At 45.3% G+C, this 22,874-nt stretch overlaps 1 protein-coding gene across 3 annotated transcripts; it reads left to right on the forward strand.

The window, feature by feature from the left end:
- Positions 1 to 156: 156 nt before the first annotated feature.
- CIAPIN1 (cytokine induced apoptosis inhibitor 1) lies at positions 157 to 20,020 on the forward strand. Of its 3 annotated transcripts, XM_008068027.1 has the most exons (9): positions 157 to 185; positions 5,211 to 5,392; positions 6,884 to 7,036; positions 9,974 to 10,050; positions 11,677 to 11,845; positions 13,180 to 13,253; positions 15,201 to 15,316; positions 18,666 to 18,747; positions 19,402 to 20,020. In XM_008068027.1, exons 2-9 carry the CDS (start codon positions 5,236 to 5,238, stop codon positions 19,510 to 19,512), a joined length of 939 nt encoding a protein of 312 aa, XP_008066218.1. In that variant the 5' UTR covers positions 157 to 185; positions 5,211 to 5,235; the 3' UTR covers positions 19,513 to 20,020. The 3 variants fall into 3 exon arrangements, with proteins under 3 accessions (XP_008066218.1, XP_021573218.1, XP_021573219.1); XM_021717543.1 differs by lacking the exon at positions 157 to 185 and having other exon boundaries at positions 5,184 to 5,392; positions 18,666 to 18,751; positions 19,408 to 20,020; XM_021717544.1 differs by lacking the exons at positions 157 to 185; positions 15,201 to 15,316 and having other exon boundaries at positions 5,184 to 5,392.
- The last annotated feature ends 2,854 nt before the right edge of the window (positions 20,021 to 22,874 follow it).

A 22,874-nucleotide genomic window follows, 5' to 3' on the forward strand; every position in this document is an offset into this window, starting at 1 on the left:
ACACGGCCGCCGCCGCCGCCGCCGCCATCTTGGAAACGGGCACGGCGCCGACGGCGACGCGACGAGCAGCGTCGGGACCGCGGCGCGAGAGGGCGGAAGTGGCCACGCCGCGGAGCGCTCTCCTCTCGCGAGAGGCGCGAGGCGCGAGCCGGCGGTTGCGGAGAAACCCGGAGCGAACCTAGGCGGTAGGTGAGAGCGGTCCGCGTTCGCCGAGAGCCTGACTTCCCCCAGCTGTCCCCTCCCGGCCCACCCTCGGCCCCACATCCTCCCGTTTTCTGTTCCCACCCCTGCCCCTCGTGGGAACGCAGCCGAGGCCGTCCCGCTGGGAGCCCTGGTGGGATAATGCCCGGGAAGCCGGCCGTACCTGCCCTGGGCCCCTGAGCAGGACGACCCCTGCCAGGCTCCCTCGGGCCCTGCGCCCTGTACTGAGGGGGAAGCGCCCGGGCTGGGGTTCCGGAGAACTGGGTGCTCCATCAGCCAGCTGTTGTGACCTTGGGGCCTCAGTCCTCACGAAGTTTCGGTCACAGAGGCAATTGGCAGCACAGCACGAAAGCTTGGGGTACGGGAGCCCACAGATGACAGTTTTGACCCTGTGACTTGGCTGAACCCCCAAGGTGTTGAATTGATATAGTTGAGTATTTCCCAGACTTGCCAGATGGGAAGGGTGCGTGTTCAAAGTCGGATCTCGGATCTTTCTCTCTGAGAGTTGGGTCCGCGCGCCTGGGAGGGGCCCAGAGGTCTCCTAGCCAGTGCCCTCTGATCTACAGAATCCGCACGTTTGGGAGAGGCTGGTGTCCTTCATTCTGACATGACCTAAGTCCCCAGCTCTGGTAGCTTGGGGAGGTCATGACCTAGTCGCTGAGCAGAAGTGTGATTGCAGAGCTGGGGCGTCTCCAGGGAAGGCTGGATGGGCAAAAGCGAATGGGTTTGGGGTTAGGGGTAACTGACCACCAGGAATGTGTAATTCTATCCGTTTTGTGCTTTTGCAGCTAGACCCCATCTTTGTATCTGCAGTTGTGTTGTGCACACCCGCACCCCTTCTCTAGTCTTTTTAGAACATCTCGCCCACTCCATTCTCACCCCCACCCTACACTGGTGTAGGGGAAGACTTCCTAAGCCAAAAACTCTCCCCAAATGTGAACATTTCAGATCCATATCTCTGGATTTTGGTAAGGCATTACTAGTCCCTCCATGAGGTTTTGTGTCTTTGAGTCCTGTCCACCCATCTTTGAATGGGCCTTTCCTGTGGAAACTGACCCTTGGGTGTCCTTTCTGAGATCTTTCATTCCCAATACACCAAATTCTTGAAGGCATAGTCTTCTCTTCCTTTTCCTCTTGAGTTTCCTGTTTCCTTGTTGATTCTCACTTCAAAAGATGAAGTTTAAAAGAACTTCATCTCTGTCTCTGTGTGCACTCAAGCTTTGGTCTGTTAATTTTAATTAACATTTTTTTTTTTTGAGTTGGAGTCTCACTCTGTCGCCCAGACTGGAGTGCAGTGGCCGCTCCCGGCCACCGCAGCCTCGACCTGCTGGGCTCCGGCGATCCTTCCGCCTCAGCCTTCCAAGTAGCCAGAATTACAGGCATGCGCTCCATGCCTGGCTGATTTTTTGATTTACTGTAGAGATGAGGTCTTGCTGCCCAGGCGGGTCTCGAACCCGGGGCTCAGGCAATCCACTCACCTCAGCCTCCCAAAGGCGGGGGATTACAGGCTGAGCCACTGAGCCCGGCTTTCAATTAACATTTTACTTTCTGATTATTGCCAGTATTCTCTGAATCTTTTATGCATCTGACTTAAAAGAATTCCTTGAACTGAAGTCCAAATATCAGTCTTACTTTTTTCTTTTGGCCCTTCACCCTTAAGAGGGACCTAAGGCCTCAAGATTTGGTGCTTGCTAGGTACCTTAAGAATAGATAAGTGCATCCCCAGAGGTTATTCTCAGACATATGCTATTCCTGCCTGCAAACAACATTGTAGGAAAGCCATAGTCATGTGTATGCAGCAGTCAGAGATGGAGAGATAGCTAACAAGCTCAAGGACGTGACTGACAACACCTTTTGTTATGAAACTGGACCCTGAGTCACCGCTTCCAAATATGTTGGCTTAGGTGCCTGACGTTTTTCCTTATTATTATTATTGGTTTTTTTTTTTAAGACAGATTCACAACAATAACACAAAACTGATGATGAACACTATCCCATTCTGGCTTTTAGATATCTTAAAGAACATCATCTCCTATTTTATCTGGAAAATGCTGACTAAAAGTAATGATTGTGTCTGTCTTTTGGGGGTTAATGTTTAATATATGTATTTTATAAGCTCCCTCTTGCCACAGGACTTGTTTTGGGGGATATGGAATGCAAATCATTCTTCATTCTTCTAACTGACACAGTCCCACTGGAGTACTGCCCAAGATGTCTGTCGTGGAGTGTGATCTTATACCGTGTAATTCTAGCAATGAAAACGGAGCTCACATCATTCCCTGGAGAGGCCTCCTGGCAGGCCTGGTGAAGGAGAAACAGGATTTTATAGGTATATTTGAAGCAAAGGAAGTAAACCAGTCACTGAGAAGTGGGTGCTCAGAGTTCTCTTAGAACATTAGATTGAGCTCCATGTACCAAACCCTGCTGAGTGCCTTACATGTTATATCTTCTCATTGACTTCTTACATTAGCCTTGAGAAATAAGAGGTTATTATACCAACTTTATTGATGAGAAAATGGACTCAAAGAGGCTAATAACTTACCCATGGTCATGTACCCAGTAAGATCCAGTAGTAGCTGGGTGTTGTGGCTCATGCCTGTAATCCCAACACTTTGGGAGGTAGAGGCAAGAGGACTGCCTGAGCCCTGGTGTTTAAGACCAGACTGGGCAACTTGGTGAGACACCTGTATAATCAAAAAATTAGCCAGATATGGTGGTACACACCTGTAGTTCCAGCTACTTAGAAGGCTGAGGTGGAAGGATCACCTGAGCCCAGCAGGGGAGGTTGCAGTGGCTGTGAGTGTGCCACTGCACTCCAGCCTGGGTTACAAAGACTCCAACTCAAAAACAAACAAAAAAATCCAGTGGTAGGTAGGACCTCAGTTCATCTGGGCTCAAAACCTGTGTCCTATAAAACTGTTGTAAATGTTCCTGAAAAGGCCTAGACATGTGGCTTTTTGTATCTCTCTAGCTAATAAGTAACTTGCTCCTTGTTTCCTTCCTGAGGGTTTTTCTGTGAGTACACTACAAGGTTATAGTAGTGAGTGGTGGGCAGAGTTCTTGTCATCTCTTTGTTCCGAGAAAGAACCTGTTCCAACATCATTCTAGAAACAGATGATTTCTTTCTTGTAACTTAAAGCCCAGCAATCCATACTCTTCTCTTCCCTGGCTGGTTCTTAATTGAGAGATTGATCTCAAGTTATTCACCTTAAAGTTTGCAAGAGTTCTTCCTTAACATCATGTGACAGTTAAAAGCTTAAAAGTTTCAGTTCTTGATTGTGCACTTTTGAGGAATTTAAAAACCAAAATTAAGTGACTAAATAATCTTACTTGTCTGATAACACTTGGCATCCTTTTAAGAGGGCTTGCAGTCCAGTCAGGACAATAAAGGGTAGGCATTGGAAAGAGCAAGATAAAAGGCTTGGTGGAGGGAAAATGCAGAGTTTTCATAGAGTAAGGAGAACTTCACTTTGGAGTCTTGGGAGAGACAGGAGGAGTCAGATTATAGAGGACCTGGATCCAGAAGGCTAAGGAGTTTTGATTTTGCTCTAAAAAAATAAAACTTTTAGTAACTCCTTTAGAAAATGAATGACAGGCCAGGTGTGGTAGCTCATGCCTGTAATCCCAGCACTTTTAGAGGCCCAGGCATGAGGATTGCTTTGAGCCCAGAAGTTCACTACCAGCCTAGGCAACATAGTGAGACCTCATCTCCACAGAAAATAAAATAAAATAAAATTAGCTACTCAGGATGGTGAGGTGGGATGATCTCTTGAGCCCAGAGGTTCAAACTTTGATCACACCTGTGCACTCCAACCTGGGAGACAAATTGGGATCCTGTCTCTAAAAAATAAAAGAAAAAGAAGAAAATGAGTGACAACGTGTTGTAGTATTTAATGCTCAAGTATTTAACATCTTGGGCATGTTTTGTGGACAAAGAGGAAAATTTTTTGAAGTGAACTGTTTTGAAGAAGCAAAAGTGTAGTGACAACTTACATTCAGTCCCCGAGTGTCTGGCAGCATAACTATCACTGATTTTGCTACCTCTGCAGAAGTCAAAGCATTCAGCATAAGACCAATACAGCCTTGACACCTCTACTGCAGCTTCTGTCTTTGTTTCATTTGTTTGGGCTTTTTAAATCGTAAAGTGGTTTCATTAATGTTTAAGAAAGAAAGGAAGAACTGAGTAGAGTGCTATCTCTTGACCCGATTTCATTGTGAGCATATTGTATACTCACTTAAGTATCAGGTGGAAGAGAAAGGTGACCCACAGGGGAAATTTCCATAGATTTAAAGCGTGGGCTTTGCAGTCACATGGATTTAGTTTAAATCCCAGCTCTTATATTAGCTATATAGTGCTTACTGTTTATGTGACTTGGACAAAGTCAATTGCCTTAGTTTCCTGGTTGTAAAATGGTAATAATACCTAGTTTGAGGCCATTCTGAGGTTCATTTTAGATGATGTATGTAAGGTTCTTTGAATGGCTGACTAATAGTAAATGTTAAATATATAATGGATATTCTTGGTCACTGTAGATTCAGTGAAATTGAATTTTCTTATTTTGGTGAAAGAGAAAATACCAGTGTTCAGTTTGCAAATTTCAAATGTGTTGTCTCTATTTTTAAAAACTTTAAGCTTGTGATTGGGTTATGTCTGCCAATTGATTTGCCTTCCTTGCTGAGTCACACTTTGCCTGATTGATATCCTGTGTGTTTTATATTCCACTCAAGCTGAGTTGTCCCAAATCAAAGAGGAAGTAATCTTTCTGCCTGTCAGGATTCTCACCAAGGAAGCTAACTGCTTTCTTGGGTATGTTGAGGTTATGAAGCCTTGAGATAAGGGGGTTCCTCTATTCAGACTCCATAGCACCTACAGTAAGATTTCTAACGCTATCAGTGTTCCCTAGTGGGAGGTCAGAAGTAGGCTGTAATTCTAATCGCCTTTAGTGATACCCCGTGGGTTACATTGCGCTTTTGTCTCTGCTCACTTTTGATTCTCTTTTGGCCCGTAGTTTACGGTCCATCAGCACTACAGGGATGGCTAATTTTGGGATCTCAGCTGGCCAGTTGGTGGCAGTGGTCTGGGATAAGTCATGCCCAGTAGAGGCCCTGAAAGATCTGGTGGATAAGCTTCAAGTGTTAACTGGCAACGAGGGCCGAGTGTCTGTGGAAAACATCAACCAGCTGTTGCAGTGTAAGTACCCACCCATGTTGTCTTTATGGGGCTGAGGGGTTTTGGTGGTAGTGCTGTGTTGCTATGGTTCCTTGATACCTGAGTTTTTGTTTTGGGTGGCATGTGATAGTAGTGCCTAGTCACCCTGTTGTTTTCAGTTGAGCTGTAGTGAACTTGGGAGTGTAGTTGATTATTTCTGTTAGGTTTTTTTTTTTCTTCAAGAAATAAGGTCTTTCTCTGTTGCCCGGACTGGAGTGCAGTGGCGCAACCATGGGTCACTGTGACCTCAAACTCCTGGGCTCAAGTGACCCTCCTGTCTCAGCCTCCCAAATAACTGGCTAATTTTAAAAAAACATTTTTGAATGGGCTTGGTGGCTCAGCCTGTAATCCCAGCACTTTGGGAGGCCGAGACGTGTGGATTGCCTGAGCCTGTGGGTTCGAGACCGATCTGGGCAACTTGGTGAGACCTCGTCTCTACAATAAATAAAAAATTAGCTGGGTGTGGTAGCACGCGCCTGTAGTTCCAGCTACTTGGAGGGCTGAGGCAGAAGGATCACCAGAGCCCAGCAAGTTGACGCTGGGGTGGCCATGAGTGTGCTACTGCACTCCAGCCTGGGCGACAGAGTGAGATTCCAACTCAAAAAAACACAAAACAAAAATTTTTTTTTTTTTAGAGATAAAGGTTCTCACTATGTTGCCCAGACTGGAATGCCCAGCTGTATGTTCTTGTTTCTTAGTAGCTGTTCCTTTTTTTTTTTTTGAGTTGAAGTCTCACTCTGTCACCCAAGCTGAAGCTGAAGTGCAGTGGCACACTCATGGCCACCACAACCTCAACCTGTTAGTCTCAGGCAATCCTTCCACCTCCGGCCTTCCAAGTAACTGGAACCACAGGCAAGCTCCACCATACCTGACTAATTTTTTGATTTAATGTAGAGATGTAGTCTTGCCAAGTTGCCCAGGCTGATTTTGAACCTCTGGGCTCAGGCAATCCTCTTGTTTCCACCTCCCAAAGTGCTGGGATTACAGGTGAAAACCACTGTGCCTGGCCTCTACTTTTTTATTTTTTAAGAGACTAGGTCTGGCTCTGTCACCCTGGCAGTGATATGATGATAGTTCACTGCAACCTTGAACTCCTGGGCTCAAGTGATAAGTGATCCTTCTGCCTCCTGGGTAGCTAAAACTAAAAGGCACATGCCACCATACTTGATCTTTTTTTTTCTTTAATTTTTAGTAGAGACAGGGTCTCACTATCTTGCCCATGCTGGTCTCAAACTCCTGACCACAGGTGATCCTCCTGTCTCAGCCTCCCAAAGTGCTAGGACTCCAGACATGAGCTATCATGTCCAGCCATTCAACATTTTTTTTTTTTTAAAGCTTATTCTTCATCCAGCTTTTTGAATGAATACCTCGGTGTTCACTCTCCCAGGGCAAGGCCAGTATCCTTTGGAGAGCTTGGGAGGGATTGGGGATTGCCTCAGGTCAGGTGATTGCTGATTAAAGTCTCCCTTTCAGCTGCCCACAAAGAATCCAGTTTTGACATTATTTTGTCGGGTATCATCCCGGGAAGCACCACTCTGCACAGTGCTGAGGTTTTGGCTGAGATGGCCCGGATCCTTCGGCCTGGTGGATGTCTTATTCTGAAAGAGCCAATAGAAACAACTGTAGGTAAGGCAGTCTTCACTTGAAAGTTGGATTTGACAGGTTTGAGTCTTTTGAGTGTGCTGGCTACCTCCCTCTGAGCAGAAGCTATGATTTGGAGGTCAATATTCCTATGGCAGACCTTCTCCTTGGGGATATAAATATTGTTAAAATCTAAAGCCGCAAATCTGAAGAAATTGTGATCTTTGGCTAACCCATTATGTAATAAAATAGAAGGAAACTGCCATCTAAAAATGGGTCCTTCTGCAGGTGAGTGGTTAAACTTTGGTATGTTCATAACATGGTAAACGAGGCAATAATAAAAAGGAGCAAGCTGGCTCTATGTGCATTAGCTTGCATTGATCTCAAGGAAAGAATGCCAAATGAAAAAGCCAATCTCAAGAGGTTCAGTGCTGTATGATTCTAATTTTTTTTTTTAGTTGGAGTCTCACTCTGTTGCCCAGACTGGAGTGCAGTGGCCGCTCCCGGCCACTGCAGCCTCAACCTGCTGGGCTCCAGCGATCCTTCTGCCTCAGCCTTCCAAGGAGCTGGAACTACAGGCGCGCGCTACCACACCCAGCTAATTTTTTGATTTATTGTGGAGGTGAGGTCTTGCCAAGTTGCCCAGGTGGGTCTCGAACCCGCGGGCTCAGGCAATCCACTCACCTCAGCCTCCCAAAGGTGCGGGATTACAGGCTGAGCCACCGAGCCTGGCTGTAATCATATTCTTGAAATAACAGAATTATAGTGGTGAAGATCAGCTTAGTGGTTACCAGAGGTTAGAAATGGGAACGAGGTACCACATTTTGGTCTTCAAGCTCTAAGATTCAACATCATTAAGGGTACCTATTCCTAAACCAGGCAAAATGAGGACCAGTGGGAGGCCCAAACCTCCCCTGTACATAGACCACTTATGTACCTAATCTTGACTTATACCCCACATCTTTAAAATAAAAGGGGGGGGGGAGAAAGAAAGACAGTTAATACATCTCTACATGTTTGGAGATTAAGCAGAATACCCATAAATAAACTATTTTTTTAAAAATAAAAAATGGGAGGAAGAGGGTGCATGTGGCTGTAAAGGGGTAGTATAAGGGTTCCTTGGAGTGATGGAACAATTCTGTGTCCTGATTGCGTTGGTCGTTACACAGATCTACACATGATAAAATTGCATAGAGCCACACATACACACAAATGAGTGCACATAAAACTGGTAAAATCTGGATAAGTGCTGTGGACTCTCAGTATCAATTTCTTGGTCTTCATATTGCCCTGATTGTACTCACATAAGATATTGCCATGGGGGGAGATGAGATGAAGGGTTCATGGGCTTCTCTGAGCATTTTTTTTCCCAGCTTCCCATGAACCTATAGTTATTTCAGGCTAAAAAGTTTTAAAATAATGGCTGAAGTCTGGGAGGGATGAGATAATTTTTGATTCATGTGAAATTAATAACAATGTCCAGGAAATAAAAACCTCTTTTTTGCTCAGTGGTGTAGCTGTCAAAGTGATTCAATTTTTAATTGTTTTTTTAGCATTTTTCACTAGATTTTCCATCAAAACGTGATTTATTTCATCAAATAAGATGATAGAAATGGCCGGGCTCGGTGGCTCAGCCTGTAATCCCAAGCCTTGGGAGACTGAGGTGAGTGGATTGCCTGAGCCCGCGGGTTCAAGACCCACCTGGGCAACTTGGCGAGACCTCATCTCTATAATAAATAAAAAAATTAGCTGGGCGTGGTAGTGCGCGCCTGTAGTTCCAGCTACTTGGAAGGCTGAGGCGGGAGGATCACTGGAGCCCAGCAGGTCGAGGCTGCGGTGGCTGAGAGCATGCCACTGCACTCCAGTCTGGGAGACAGAGTGAGACTCCAACTCAAAAAAAAGATGATAGAAATGAAAGTATTTTGAAATGTATAAAGATGTTCGTTTGTTTATGTGAAAATACAGCCTTTTGTTTTATTTCCTTGGGTGACTAAACACAGTGTCTCTATAAGAACTGTACAGAGTCTGGGCTCTATGGCTCAGTCTGTAATCCCAGCACTTTGGGAGGCCGAGGCGAGTGGATTGTCTGAGCCCGCAGGTTCGTGACCCGTCCGGGCAACTTGGCGAGACCTTGTCTCTACAATAAAGCAAAAACTAGCCGGGCATGGTAGTGTGTGCCTATAGTTCCAGCTACTTGGAAGACTGAGGCGGAAGGATTGCTGGAGCCCAGCAGGTCAAGGCTGCGGTGGCCGGGAGCATACCACTGCACTCCAGTCTGGGCAACAGAGTGAGACTCCAACTCAGAAAAAAAAAAGGACTATACAGAGAGAATACTTGACTATCTATGCCCTTGGCAGTTTATAAGCTTCTTTCACAGTCATTATCCCACAACCCCTGGAAGGGGTTTCCCAGAAGCAGAGCGTGATAAGAAGCAATAACAGTGGAATTATAACATTTAAGAGCATAGGTAAGAGTACTTTGAACAACCAAAAGGATTTGTCAAATTAAAATGCTATCACTAAAATATACATACAGGTGCTTCTCAACTTAAGATGGGGCTACATCCCAATAAACCCACCATTAAGTTGAAAATACCATAGGTAAAAAATAAGTTGAACATATCTAACCTACCAAAAATCATAGATTAGCCTAGCCTACTTTAAATATGCTCAGAACAGAACATTAGCCTATAATTGGGCAAAATCATCTAACACAAGGCCTATTTTATAATAAAGTGCTGAATATCTCATGTAATTTATTGAATCTGTGCTGAAGTATGGTTACTTCTTAATGTGTATTGCTTTCACGCTGTCATAAAGTCAGAAAAATTGTAAGTACAACTATTGTAAGTCAGGGACCATCTCTACATTAAACAAAAGGCCATTATTGTTTGAATGTGTGCTGACCCACATAGGATTTGAGTCTTTATTATTTTTCCTGCTTTGGCCTAAAGCTATTAATTGAGATTTTTTTTCTTGGCAGTTAACAATTGCAAAGTGAAGACAGCATCTAAGCTGTGTTCTGCCCTGACTCTTTCTGGTCTTGTGGAAGTAAAAGAGGTATGTTTGTAGATAACCTTCTTTGCTAGTAATTTAAACCTTAGGTGACCAAACCCCTGAGTCTCCTTGTCAGAACAATCAGGGAAATGACAGTCCTGCGGGTGAGGTGATCAGTATTACTTAGAACTAGGAAACAAGAGGTACTACCCATGTGAGATATGTGATGCCTCGAAGGACAAGACCTCTGGGAATAAATCTCCTTTGAAGAGACTCAGCTTGGGTCTATGTGGGTTGGGGCTTGTTCTGGTCTCCTCAGTGCTGGTTTAGTGACAGTGACAACTGAGACAGGGAGAGCAGCAGCTGTCCTATTTGCAACACCCATCTCAGTAGACCCAAATCCTATGCCCGGGTGAAACCTCGGGACCAGCCACCCGGGACCTGCCTCACGTTTTTGGTGGAATGCTAGAGTAGGTTGTGGGGGAGAAATCCCATTTCTGGCAATTAATTGGAGATATTTAACAGGTGTTTCTATTTCTCCATTCTTCTCCAGTGTTACAATTTTCTTTTTTTTTTTTATCATTAGAAAATATAGTTTATTTAGAAAGTAAATTAGAGAAAGAGGAGATTCACTTCCCCAGGGTAGGGGAGGTAGTCAAAGCCAGGAAGCATGGACAGCTCAAAGAGGACATAGCTCAAAGAGGACATGGCCACACCAGAGTTTAGTAAGGCAACGGTTGCAATGGTGGCGGCCTACAATTTTTTTGGTTATGGGAGAGGTAAATGTTATACCATGGCAGTTGTTACACCACATTTGTTATATGGTCAAGGACCTTAGTTTCTTTATGCCGACCCTTTTTCTTTTAGTTTAAGGTTTTTCTGTGTGTTTGATTCTAAAATAAGGAATTATTGTAAAAATTCAATTTATTCTGAAGGACGTAGAATATAAAGTGATGTCCCAGTCCTTGTTCACACTTCCCTCCTAGAGGAAGCCACCAGTGCACTTTTGTGCATCTGTTGAGACCTTTTCCTATGTATTTACAAGCATACATGCACATACATATTTTTTAATGATCAAATGTTTATGTTGTTCAGTCACCACCTTTTTTCCCACTCTCAGATACTGCAGACACTTATGTGCTTCCGTGTATTTTCCTTCATCCTTACTAATGATGTAACAGCTTTCCATGTAATAGGTGGACTATGATTTATTTAACCAGTCTATAATTATTCCACATAGAGGTGGCATCCTGACCTACTTTTTCTATCTTTACTACCTACCACTTCATCCCAAGGAGCATAGGAAGGATTTCCCTTCCTCTTCTCTCTTGAGATAGAGATTTCTACTACCTTTATTGTGAGCATGCTGACCTGTTATACAACAGGACCATGTCTAATTCATCTTCATAATCATAGTCATTACAGCCCCCACAATGACTAACATAATGCCTTGTCCCTAACATTTGATAAATACTTTAAAACTTTCCAAAGGGTAGACTCAAAGTAAATGACAAAAGTTATACTCTAGGATTCTGCTCAGCGAGAAACTGAATGTGAGGCATGAGGTAATAGCTGTTTCCTTCTACTATTACATACTTACTACCCAGAATGAGTAACTCCTGTATAGGTGAACATAGTAAAACATTTTATAAGAGATTGGACTAATCCTTTTGATATCTTGAATTTCAGCTGCAGCGAGTGTCCCTAAGCCCAGAAGAGGTACAGTTTGTACAAGAACACCTGGGTTATAAAAGTGACAACCTGTTGTCTGTTCAGATCACAGGCAAAAAGCCAAACTTTGAAGTGGGTTCTTCTAGTCAGCTTAAGCTTTCTATTGCCAAGAAGTCATCTTCTTCAGGTAAGGCTGGCCTAGGGATAGTACGTAAGAAAAATTGAACTGGTGATAAATGGAGGATTAGTCCTTCTTTGATATCTGTCATTTCCAAATAGAAGAATGCTTAATGTATTATTATCATGGGCATGTTAGGATCCAACACTGAAACAATACATGGACACTGTCTGGCTCAGCTCCTCCTCTGCACCTGAAGCTTCCCGATTCTAGGGGGCTGCGTCACGTAGTTTAGTTAACAAAGCCCTTCCAGGCCCCAGAATTACAACATTTACCCTCAGAAGACCTCCAGGTAGTGGTCATGGTGGATAAGAGTACCCTGTTCCTGTTTTCATGTTTTTTTTCCCCTATGCCAGTCAAGTCAGCTTTTACTGTTTTGAGGATCCTAAGACACTTATAAAATTGTGTTTCTTCTGTCCAGAAAATTATGTTCTTACGTGCACACACACACTGCCAACACTCTCATCCTTCCTGTCACTGTTTTTTATTGCCTGAGTTGTCTTGGCCGTGATGTTTGCAAAAATGTACAGACATTTCCTGGTACTTTCACACTGCACTATTTTGACTGTGTAGCCTGTGATGTTTGCAAAAATTTACAGACATTTACTGGTACTTTCACACTGCACTATTTTGACTGTGAATCTTCAAGAAATGCTTTGGGATCTAACCTTGGATTCAAAGTTCCAGAATGGGAAGGTAGTAATAGCTTAGAAGAGCAATCAGCCCTGTTGCAGATCTGAGCATCCAGTTGTGATGGCCGTCACTAGAGGGTGCTCTTATCTCAAGGACCTTTGAAGATTTGCCCACACTGAATCCCTGTCTCAGCTCTCAGGCCTTTCATTGCATTCTGACCTAGACAGAAAATCAGGAGGTGTGAGGTTTACATCTGTCACTGACTGTGAACTTGCAACCAGCAGCTCTAGAGCCTATTTTCTTGTATGTGACAGGCTTATGTGTGGCTAAAGCTTTGCTATTTGTGAAGTCTTTGAGTTAAAAGCTTTAGACTTTGTGGCCTTGCAAAACTGACTTAAGTATCTAAACCTGTTTCCTCAGCTGTAAAATTAGGATGACAGCTTGTTAGCAGGGTTAAATTAGATAATGTACAGAAAACACTTAATATGGTATCTGGTACAAAGCACGTGCTTAGCAAGTGGTAACTTCTGTTACTATCATAAAATGATTGGCCTAAGGTCAGGCCTCTTCCAGGAGCAGACTGGGCCTCTAACCCAGGTCTGCGACTTGCAGCCCCTTGTGTTCTTTCCATGCTAGAAAGCACTTATGTGTGTTTGTAGTTTGTTTCTGACTGTTCTATGGAGCTCTTTTTCTTTCTTGATTGGACTAAGTGAAGCCTGCTGTGGACCCTGCTGCTGCCAAACTCTGGACCCTCTCAGCCAATGACATGGAGGACGACAGCATGGTGAGCTGGCACTGTGCTCTCTTCCAGGCCCCACTTGGGTGTGAACAGCTGTAGTTTTGAGTGACCTTTCTGGACTTACAATGAGAGCGCATTTAAAACCCAGCATTGGGCAATGCCTGTCACTTACATCTTTGAAATAGAAGAAAATGCCAGCTGGATGTGGTGGCTCATGCTTGTAATCCTAGCACTTGGGGAGGCTGAGGCAGGAGGATCACTTGAGGCCAAGACTTCAAGACCAGGCTGGGTAACATAATGAGACCCTGTCTCCAAAAAATGAGGAAGTAAACTCCACATTAGTAGCATTATTTTATTTTATTTTATTTTATTTTTTGAGTTGGAGTCACTCTGTCGCCCATACTGGAGTGCAGTGGCATGCTCACAGCCACCATAGCCTCGACCTGCTGGGCTCAGGCGATCCTTCCACCTTAGCCTTCCAAGTAGCTGGAACTACAGGCACATGCCACCACACCCAGCTAATTTTTTTTATTGTTTATTGTAGAGATGAGGTCTCACCAAGTTACCCAGGTTGTTCTCAAACCCATGAGCTCAGGCAGTCTTCTCACCTCGGCCTCCCAAAGTGCTGGGATTATAGGCATGAGTCACCATACCCAGCCAATTATTTTTTTTAACACCCCTCTTCTCCAAAGATTTTCTTGTTCTCACTTCGTGTGTATATTAAAGAGTTGTGGGCATGTGTAAACCTGAAAAGAGTTTGTGAGCTGAAATATTTTTATTGGCCCTTTGGGCAAATCACTAGATGCTTACTGTCCCAGGAGGAATACTCTCCATCTTTGATCAACCCGGTCTATAACACAGTTCTTCATTTCCACACCTCTACATCAAAGTTAGGGTGGTATGCAAAACAGGTTGTGGATCATGCTTTCCTAGAGCTTACAGAGTAATTGCCACACATTTACAAAGAATTGCACAAATGTATAATTATTTGCCTTTTTCTCTGTAGTTATGTAGAAAATATGTGATTCCCTTTTCACATGACTCTCTTTATACAGACCAGTAAATATAACACTTCTCTGCTCTGCTTGCTCCCTCCTACCCCTCGCCCCCCCCACGTATATAGTCTCAGCACATTGCTGTCTAGTTTTTTCTCATGTAAATTCATTCCCAATTCCTTCATTTCCTAATGCGTCTTCTGTGGACATAGTTCAGTTTACTGGCCTCTTGAGCCTGTGGTCAGGCTGGGCGTGAAGATCAACCCAGAGTAGGACAAGGCAGGTGCTTTCTTTACCCTTGTTGACCACAAGATACCAAGCTGTAAAATATTTTAAGATGGCTTATTCTGAACCGAACTTGAGGACCAGGCCCTGGAACTCCCATCCTCAGGAGGTCCTGAGGAGGTGTACCCACCATGTTGAATGGTGGCTTGGTTATGTACAATTTTAGGGAGGCAGAAATTTCCAAAACCATAAATCAATACATGTGAGGTTTTCATTGGTTCAGCCTGGGAAGGAAGAACATTTCTAAGCATGAGGGCTTGCAGGTTATCTGTGGATTCAAAGATTTCTTGAGGTAATTTGTAGTTCCTATCTAAGGAATCTTGAACATCAGTAGAAGAGATGTTTTGTTGAGATAAGGGGCAGAAAACTCCAGGTATGTTAATATGTAGGTAGAGTCCTACATGTGACAGACATCAGAGAGGATGGATAGGTGTCCTGCAGGGTTCCTGGAGTATGATAGTCCCCAAGAGATGGCTTTGCAGGGCCTTAAGATCCTTTGGTTTCTTCTTTATTGGTTGTATGTTGTTATGCAAGAGTCAGGTTGGAAAACAAACTTTAGCATTTAGGGTAATATTCAGGCATGACTCCCCGCCTCTTAGGAATCTGGATAGGAGGAAAAAAAGTCAGGTTTAGTCCTCACCCAGGACTGTGATCACTTTAGCTTTTCATTATCATGACTTGACACTAATTGCTTTGTACACGTACACTCCAGGATCTCATTGACTCAGATGAGCTCCTAGATCCAGAAGATTTGAAGAAGCCAGATCCAGCTTCCCTGCGGGCTCCTTCATGTGGGGAAGGGAAAAAGAGGAAAGCCTGTAAGAACTGGTAAGTATAAGAGTGGGCGGTGTCTGCCATGCCACTTCCAGCGGCTTCTGGTACTTAAGTAAATCACAGAGCTATTTTAAAAACATGTTTTATTGAGAAATGTGTCATGTGTGTAGTAGAGTATATGAAACAAGTACATTTTAAAGAATAATAAAATTGACTGGACTTGGTAACTCAGCGTGTAATCCCAGCACTTTGGGAGACCGAGGTGAGTAGATTGCCTGAGCCCAGCCCGGGCAACTTGGTAAGACCCGTCTTTACAATAAATCAAAAATTAGCCAGGTGTGGTAGCACGTGCCTATAGTTCTGGCTACTTGGAAGCCTGAGGCAGAAGGATTGCCAGAGCTCAGCAGGTTGACGCTGGGGTAGCCTTGAGCGTGCCACTGCACTCTAGCCTGGGCGATGGAGTGAGACTCCAACTCAAAAAATAATAATAATAAAATCATCCTAGCCGGGCTCGGTGGCTCAGCCTGTAATCCCTCGCTTTGGGAGGCTGAGGTGACTGGATTGCCTGAGCCCGCGGGTTCAAGACCCACCTGGGCAACTTGGCGAGACCTCATCTCTACAATAAATCAAAAAATCAGCCGGGCGTGGTAGCGCATGCCTGTAGTTCCAGCTACTTGGAAGGCGGAGGTGGAAGGATTGTCAGAGCCCAGCAGGTCGAGGCTACGGTGGCCGGGAGTGGCCACTGCACTCCAGTCTAGGCGACAGAGTGAGACTCCAACTCAAAAAAAACCAAACAAACAAACAAAAAAAATCACCCATGTACTGATTACGCAGGCTAATTCACAGAAACATGACTAGTACCCTAGAAGTGGCCTCTGTGTGCTTCCTCAACTGAATCTCATTCCCTTCGCACAAAGGTTACTGTCCTCCTAAGATGGTGTTAACCATTCCTGGCTTGTTTGATAGTTTACACTCTGTGTGAGTCTCCACGCAATGTGTCATTTTGTTGTGAAGAACTGAGTAGTTAGCCCAAGCCTGACTGGGTAAGATAAGTTCAGTATTCTCACATCGTATGAAGGCTCCCAGGAAAAGGGAAACTGAACAAAGTCTTTGGGGTCCTGGCTTGATCACAGCTTCTTTGAGATCTACTGGAACTCCTTCCCACAAAGTTAGAAGGAAGCATTTTGAGTGAATTGTAGGAAATGAAGGGCATACTGCAGTGAGGGCATCTGGCAGGGTCGTGGTGAGGTGCAGTCACTGGGCAGCCAGCAGAATGTGGTCCAAGGGAAGGAGTGGGCTTCTCTGTTGTTCTGCTCCAAGCTCCCCATCCCTATCCACTCTCTGGAGTGGATCAAAACAGAATACTTCTGTGGGCAAGATGAGCGTCCATCAGAAAGTAGAGGGAAAGGTAGATGCTACCAGCACATGGCTGAGTGTAGCTGAGAACAGAATCTGGGGTAGCTTGCCTGTCCTGGGTTAAAATCATACTGTGGTGGCAGCAAGGACTGGGATGGTGGCAGTCTGTGACACGTCTGTCTCTCATATGACTGTGTCTGCGGCTCTTCTGGGAGGCCCTCCCCACTCCCATTCCACTGAAGATTCCCTGCCCAGCTTTGTGTTAGCTTTTCTGTTTCCTGCATCTCACATCATCCTCTTTTGTGTTGGTGGAACAGCTACTAAAGGATACCTAGGAAGTGAGTTTTGTCTTGTTTTTTTTAGACTTTGTGTGAAAAGGCCTTTTTTCCTACTCATAAATGATTGGTAATTTGGGGATAAAAGTCTAGGTTGGAAATAATTTTCTTATATAATTTTGGAGACAGTTCTGTTGTCTTCTTTCTTCTAGTGGTTCTGATGAGCATCTGAGGCCCTCTGCTCCTTAGTTCTTGCATAAGGCTCTGGTTCTATTGGGGAAGTTTGTAGAGTCTTCTTTATCCTTGACATTTTGTAATTAGCATGTCTTAAATAGGGGTGGTTTTCATCTTTTGCAGTAACCATTCAGTGTGCCATCTCAGTCTAGAAAGTCATGTCCATAGTCTTGGGAGCCATTTCTAATTTGGTTTGTGAGCTTTGTCTTCTCTGTTTTCTCTTTTTTTAAAATTTTTTTTGAGTTGGAGTCTCACTCTGTCACCCAGGCTGGATAGTGATAGTTCTTTCAAAGTTTTTTCTCCCTTCATACTCTTTTTCTTCCAAGTTGCCTTTTCTTTCAGTTTAGGCTCCAGCATTCCTGTGCCAGGCTTTCTTCAGATGTCTGGTGAGCCTTGATTTCACAAAGCTCCCTGGGTACTCTGAGCACAGGGAATTGGTGACTGGGCTTTACTGAAGGGGCCTTGGGTGGGCCTTCTGGGGGACACTCCAAAGTCAGTATCTTTGGCCTTTCTCTTGGATTCGTTAGGTTTCTCAGAGAAGGGTCTTCTAGAAATCTAACCAAATCCCCGAGGCTTTGGATGTAACATGGGTCATGTTCCACCTGTGCAGCCAACGCCCCCTCCGTCTCCTGTACAGCTGTCTTTGTAGACATCTTTACTATAGATGTTTTTACATCTTTACTGAAGTTTTGGTGGGTTTTGAGAAAAGTAAAATTAGATATAAGCATTCAGTTCATCCTCTTTTTTTTTTTGAGTTGGAGACTCACTCTTGTTGCCCAGGCTGGAGTGCAGCGGCACGCTTATGGCCACTGCAGTCTCGACCTGCTGGGCTTAGGCAATCTTTCTCCTCAGCCTTTCAAGTAGCTGGAACTACAGACGCACACCACCACTCCCAGCTAGTGTTTTTGTGATTTATTGGAGAGACAAGGTCTCACCAAGTTGCCCAGGCTGGTCTCAAACCCCTGGGCTCAGGCAATCCTCTTGTCTTGGCCTCCCAAAGTGCTGGGATTACAGGCTGAGCCACTGTGCCCAGCCCAGTTCATCCTCTTAACCTGAAATTTTAGTGTTAGTATTTTCACATTTGCTTTGTAAGTGAATGGAAGAGGTGGTAGAAAGTTAACTGATGGCATACAGGTGTAATCATCCATGTTTTTGTAAATGTGAAAGCTGCCAGCATTTACAAATCAGGAGATTCTAAGTGAAAATACAAGTTTGTTTTCTGTTCTTGAATTTGGAAAATGTGGCAAACTGGGTCTGCTTTTCCTTCCTTGATAGCCAGCTGAAGCTGAGTAGTGGCTGCCCTCTTTGGACAGAGCCCTGCACCCTCTGTGGACAGGGAGTACACCTTCTCCTCATTCCTTGCCACCCTCACTGCCTTATCAGCAGCCTGCTGTGTTGTAATCTGCCAGGTCCATAGGCATTTGAGATATGACACCCTTGTATAAAGAGAAAAGGCTTAGAGCTCCTGTGGGCCCTGTTGGGATTTGGAGTTTTGGGTAGTGGAAAATCTCATTCATCAGCTACTGATTTTCCCACAGCACCTGTGGCCTCGCAGAAGAACTGGAAAAAGACAAGGCAAAGGAACAGAAGACCTCCCAACCCAAGTCAGCCTGTGGAAATGTAAATATCTGGGTCATTACCCAACATTCTCAAAACCTCCAGAGAGACTAGCTCCACTTTGGAGCAATTGACTGTTCAAAGTGTTTCCATAATAGTGAGTGTGTGAGAGCATGTAGGTGGCAGTGGGAAAGAGATGCTAGCTCCTGAGAGTAGGTTGGCATTCTCATGCCCAGGGGAGAGACTCTTGTCGTTTGTTATTTGCCCCTTTCTTTCTACTTCAGAGTAGGACCTGATGTTATTTAGTTGTTTAGCCAAGCTTGGCTATGATTTGAACTGCTTAGAATATAGAATTAATGAGGCAGGGCACAGTGGCTCACGCTATAATTTCAGGACCTTGGGAGGCCGAGGCAGAAGGATGGCTTGAGGCCTGGCATTTGAGACCAGCCTTGGCAACACAGTGAGACCCCAATTTTCACCAAAAATTTTTTTTAAATAATAATTTTTTAAAAGACTATTGAAATATGGCCTCCTAAGGAACTTTTCATGATTACTATTTTTCAGGCAACCAGAGATTGTGAAAACTTTGTGTTTGGGTCCCAATTGGACCTGCAAACATACTCAGCCATTTCCAGCCACATGGAGATATTAGGAATTCCTTTCTTCTGGCTCATATCTCCGGGATATGCTGACCTCATCTCCCTGTTCTCTCAACAGTGCTACCTGGGCGATGCATTCCGCTGTGCCAGCTGCCCCTACCTCGGCATGCCAGCCTTCAAGCCTGGGGAGAAGGTGTTGCTCAGCACCAGCAATCTCCATGATGCCTAGGAGGGACCCGCTCCTGTCCCTCAGATCCCACCACTGTGCTCCCGCCCGGGTCTGCTCACCACTGAGATTCCCTTTGCAGGGTGGGTGCTCCGTAGACAGAGCGGAGCCGGCTGGGGTGCAGTGGTGTGCAGTGCTGCTATGGAGCAAGACCAAGTTCTGTACCTCGTGTTGAGAGGAGCATGAGCAGCCCTTCTCCTGATGTCCACGTGCTGGCCACCACACTCCTGAGCCCAGGCGTCCTTGGCACTCTGTGACGAACCTCCAGACGCTGCCCCGTTCTAAGCTCAGCAGTGCTGCCACCTACTTGCCTTTCAGAGTTGCCGTTTTACTCCGTGTGCAGTTCTGGGTGATAGGAGTCAGGGCACCAGCGGAGTCACATACTTTGCTGTGATGCTCTTCAGCATCCCTCTATCCCCTCCCACTCTCATTTTCCTGTAGCATCTGTGTCCTGTCATTTCTGTTAACCTAGAGGTATTAAACTTGCATCCTTCTGCATATCTTGAGATAACTTGAGATTCTGCATATTTTGTAAAGAGGGGGGTATGTGCATGTGTGTGATGTCTGGCATAGTCACCCACACTCAGCTTGGACCACTGGAGGCACTTGGTGTCTCACACAAATGGAGCCAACCCTGCACTTGTGGAGTAGGCCTCTCTCCGGTGATGAGAATTCAGGGGGAAGCAGGACAGAACTCTGAGCACACAGTCTCTGAGCAGGGGACCCCTCCTTCTCCTTGGTATCCACCCACACGGACTTGGTATCAAGGGATTTAAGAGACCTGGTTTTTATATCTTACCAGTAAATAAATGCGTTCATTGATACCTGTCCTTGAAACTTGATCTGATTCTCCAAGTTTGCTTTGGCAAATCCTGGTCCCTGCTCGTGGTTTTTCATTGTGACTGTGGCTAGCTTCTCATTGGACCCCAAAGCCTCTGTAGCAGGCAGTTCTAAGATGGCCCCATGGCCCATACCCTTGTGTGATCCCCTCCCCCAGAGTTTGAGCAGGATCTGTGCCTGTGAATGTGATAGGAGGTCCCTGCTGTGGTTAGGTTACATCCTTGTAAGTGAAGAGGTTTTGCAGAAATAATGAAAGTCCCTGATGGGCCTAATGTGGCAAGAGGCCTTGACAGTTCACAGCGCACACAGGGGCCTGGGTTCAGCTGCAGCTCTGCCCAGTGAGGAGGGAGCCGGGCAGGCTGGAGGTTTTAGCCTTCTGCAAGTTCACAGCCTCAGGAGTCGCCGAATGTAACCTCATCTTATGTCTGACCAGGAGGGTGACTGGCTGCCACCAGTCACCCGAGCACCACTTAGAAGTACTGGTGCCTGATGTCCTGGGACACCGAGTAGGCAGGCCCGAGGCAGGGCTGGGGACTCCCAACTTTTCCCTTTGACATCCTAAGGTCTTTGGCTTAGAACTTGGCAATGTACATTTGAGACTTCCCCCTTCAGCAAGTGGAGTGGGCAGCAGAGAGAAACCATACTTTCCTTGGGGTTAGGAGACGGCTGAAACGGAACCACACAATACTTGGAATGGAGCAGAGAGCAGAGGCCTTGGAGTCAGAGTGCAGATGGGAGAGCAGGTGCGGCTGCAAGCCTGCTCCAGGGTGAGAAACACCCTGATTTGCACAACTGTCTCTTGTTTGTAACCATGGTTTCCAGTGCACAGGCAGGCTGAAACGGAACCACACAATACTTGGAATGGAGCAGAGAGCAGAGGCCTTGGAGTCAGAGTGCAGATGAGAGAGCAGGTGAGGCTGCAAGCCTGCTCCAGGGTGAGGAACACCCTGATTTGCACAACTGTCTCTTGTTTGTAACCATGGTTTCCAGTGCACAGGCAGGCAGTGGGGCTGCTAGAAGAAGCTCACAGAGAAGCCTCCCTGCAGGGAGCACCTAGTCGGGCTAGAGTGAGAGACTGCTTTGTGAATAGTCTCCCAGCTGCTTCTTATGTTGGGGAGGAAAAGCCAAGTATTGGTGAAGATGTGACCAGGTGGGAACCCACCGTCAGTGGGGTTCGTTTGAGCGAGGATACCCTAGGCTGTCAGTTTCAACTCTACATATTAGAATTACCTGAGTAGCTTTGAAAACCAAAAACATGTAGGCCTGTGGTCTCTTTTCAAAGACCAGATAAGTCAGAACCTTCTGGAGTAAGGCCTGGGGCATTAGTATCTTAGCAAAACTTTCCCAGGTTTATTCAGCTACGAATATCTGAGGTAGGAAAACAAAGCTGCCCAGCTGTGGCAGTCCTGGCGATAATCTCAAGGGTTGACCTGGGCCTCCAGCCTTGACTGAGAAGAAAAGGGACCCCCCCCACAGCCCCATAGGTGAGAGGCTCTTTACCAGGTAATTCCAGGAGCGGCCACTGCACTCCAGGAGCGGCCCCTGGGCGATGGAGTGAGACTCCAACTCAAGAAAAAAAAATTCTCAATCATAAGGAAAATGAACAAAGTCCTGCAACTACCTGACATGGACCCTTCAGGGAACATCTGGCCCAGTTATCATTTTATTCAAAATTTTAAAACTGGAATCAATACAGTGTCCTCTATAAAGAGACCACAGGTCGGGCATAGTGACTCATGCCTATAATTCCAGTACTCTAGGAAGTCAAGGTGAGAGGACAGCCTGGGCAACTTGGCGAGACCTCGTCTACAAAAACAGCCTCCCAGCTGCCTCTCATGTTGGGGAGGGAAGACCAAGCAGGAATCTCACCAAGTATTGGTGAAGATGTGACCAGATGGGAACCCCCTGTCAGTGGGATTCATTTGAGTGGGGATACCCTAGGCTGTCAGTTTCAACTCTGGCTGCATATTAGAATCATGAAAATCAGGAAAAATTAGCTGGGTGTGATGGTGCCTGTAGTTCCAGCTACTTGGAAGGCTGAGGCGGAAGGATCACCTGAGCTCAGCAAGTCGAAGCTGTGGTGGCTGTAAGCATGCCACTGCACTCCAGCCTAGGTGGCAGAGTGAGACTCCAACTCAAAAAAGAGACTACAAAATAATAATAATCACAACAGAGGCAGAACATTGCACAGAACAGATGAATGTTGTCTGTGACCAAAACTTGCTACAAATTACACAAATATATAAAATGTAGGAAAGCTCCAGAAGCTCAGGAAATTATTAATGAGGTAGAGAGAGCTGCGATGAAATTGAGATGGCAGAACTGAGTCAAGAGGTGAATATATGGAGAATTCTAGATGCGAAGTCAATCTTGGAAACATCACAGGAAGAAAGGACAGTGCTGAGCGCAGGGGCCAGAAGAAGAAATCTCGCCAAAATGAAATGGAAATGAAGAGGGAAAAAGAATCAATAAGAAAATTATTAAGAACAGGAAGACAGAAGAAACACACTTAAGGTATCAGAATA

The sequence above is a fragment of the Carlito syrichta genome, unplaced genomic scaffold (assembly GCF_000164805.1).
Source record: "Carlito syrichta isolate Samal-C Ts95f unplaced genomic scaffold, Tarsius_syrichta-2.0.1 Scaffold309854, whole genome shotgun sequence".
In the NCBI taxonomy this organism is placed as follows: Eukaryota; Metazoa; Chordata; class Mammalia; order Primates; family Tarsiidae; genus Carlito; species Carlito syrichta.

Coding starts and splice junctions, on each gene's coding strand:
- CIAPIN1 (XM_008068027.1), top strand. CDS start 5,236: ATGGCTAATTTTGGGATCTCAGCTGGCCAGTTGGTGGCAGTGGTCTGG. Junction 11,846..13,179: donor CAAGAAGTCATCTTCTTCAG/GTAAGGCTGGCC, acceptor GATTGGACTAAG/TGAAGCCTGCTGTGGACCCT. Junction 13,254..15,200: donor ACATGGAGGACGACAGCATG/GTGAGCTGGCAC, acceptor CGTACACTCCAG/GATCTCATTGACTCAGATGA.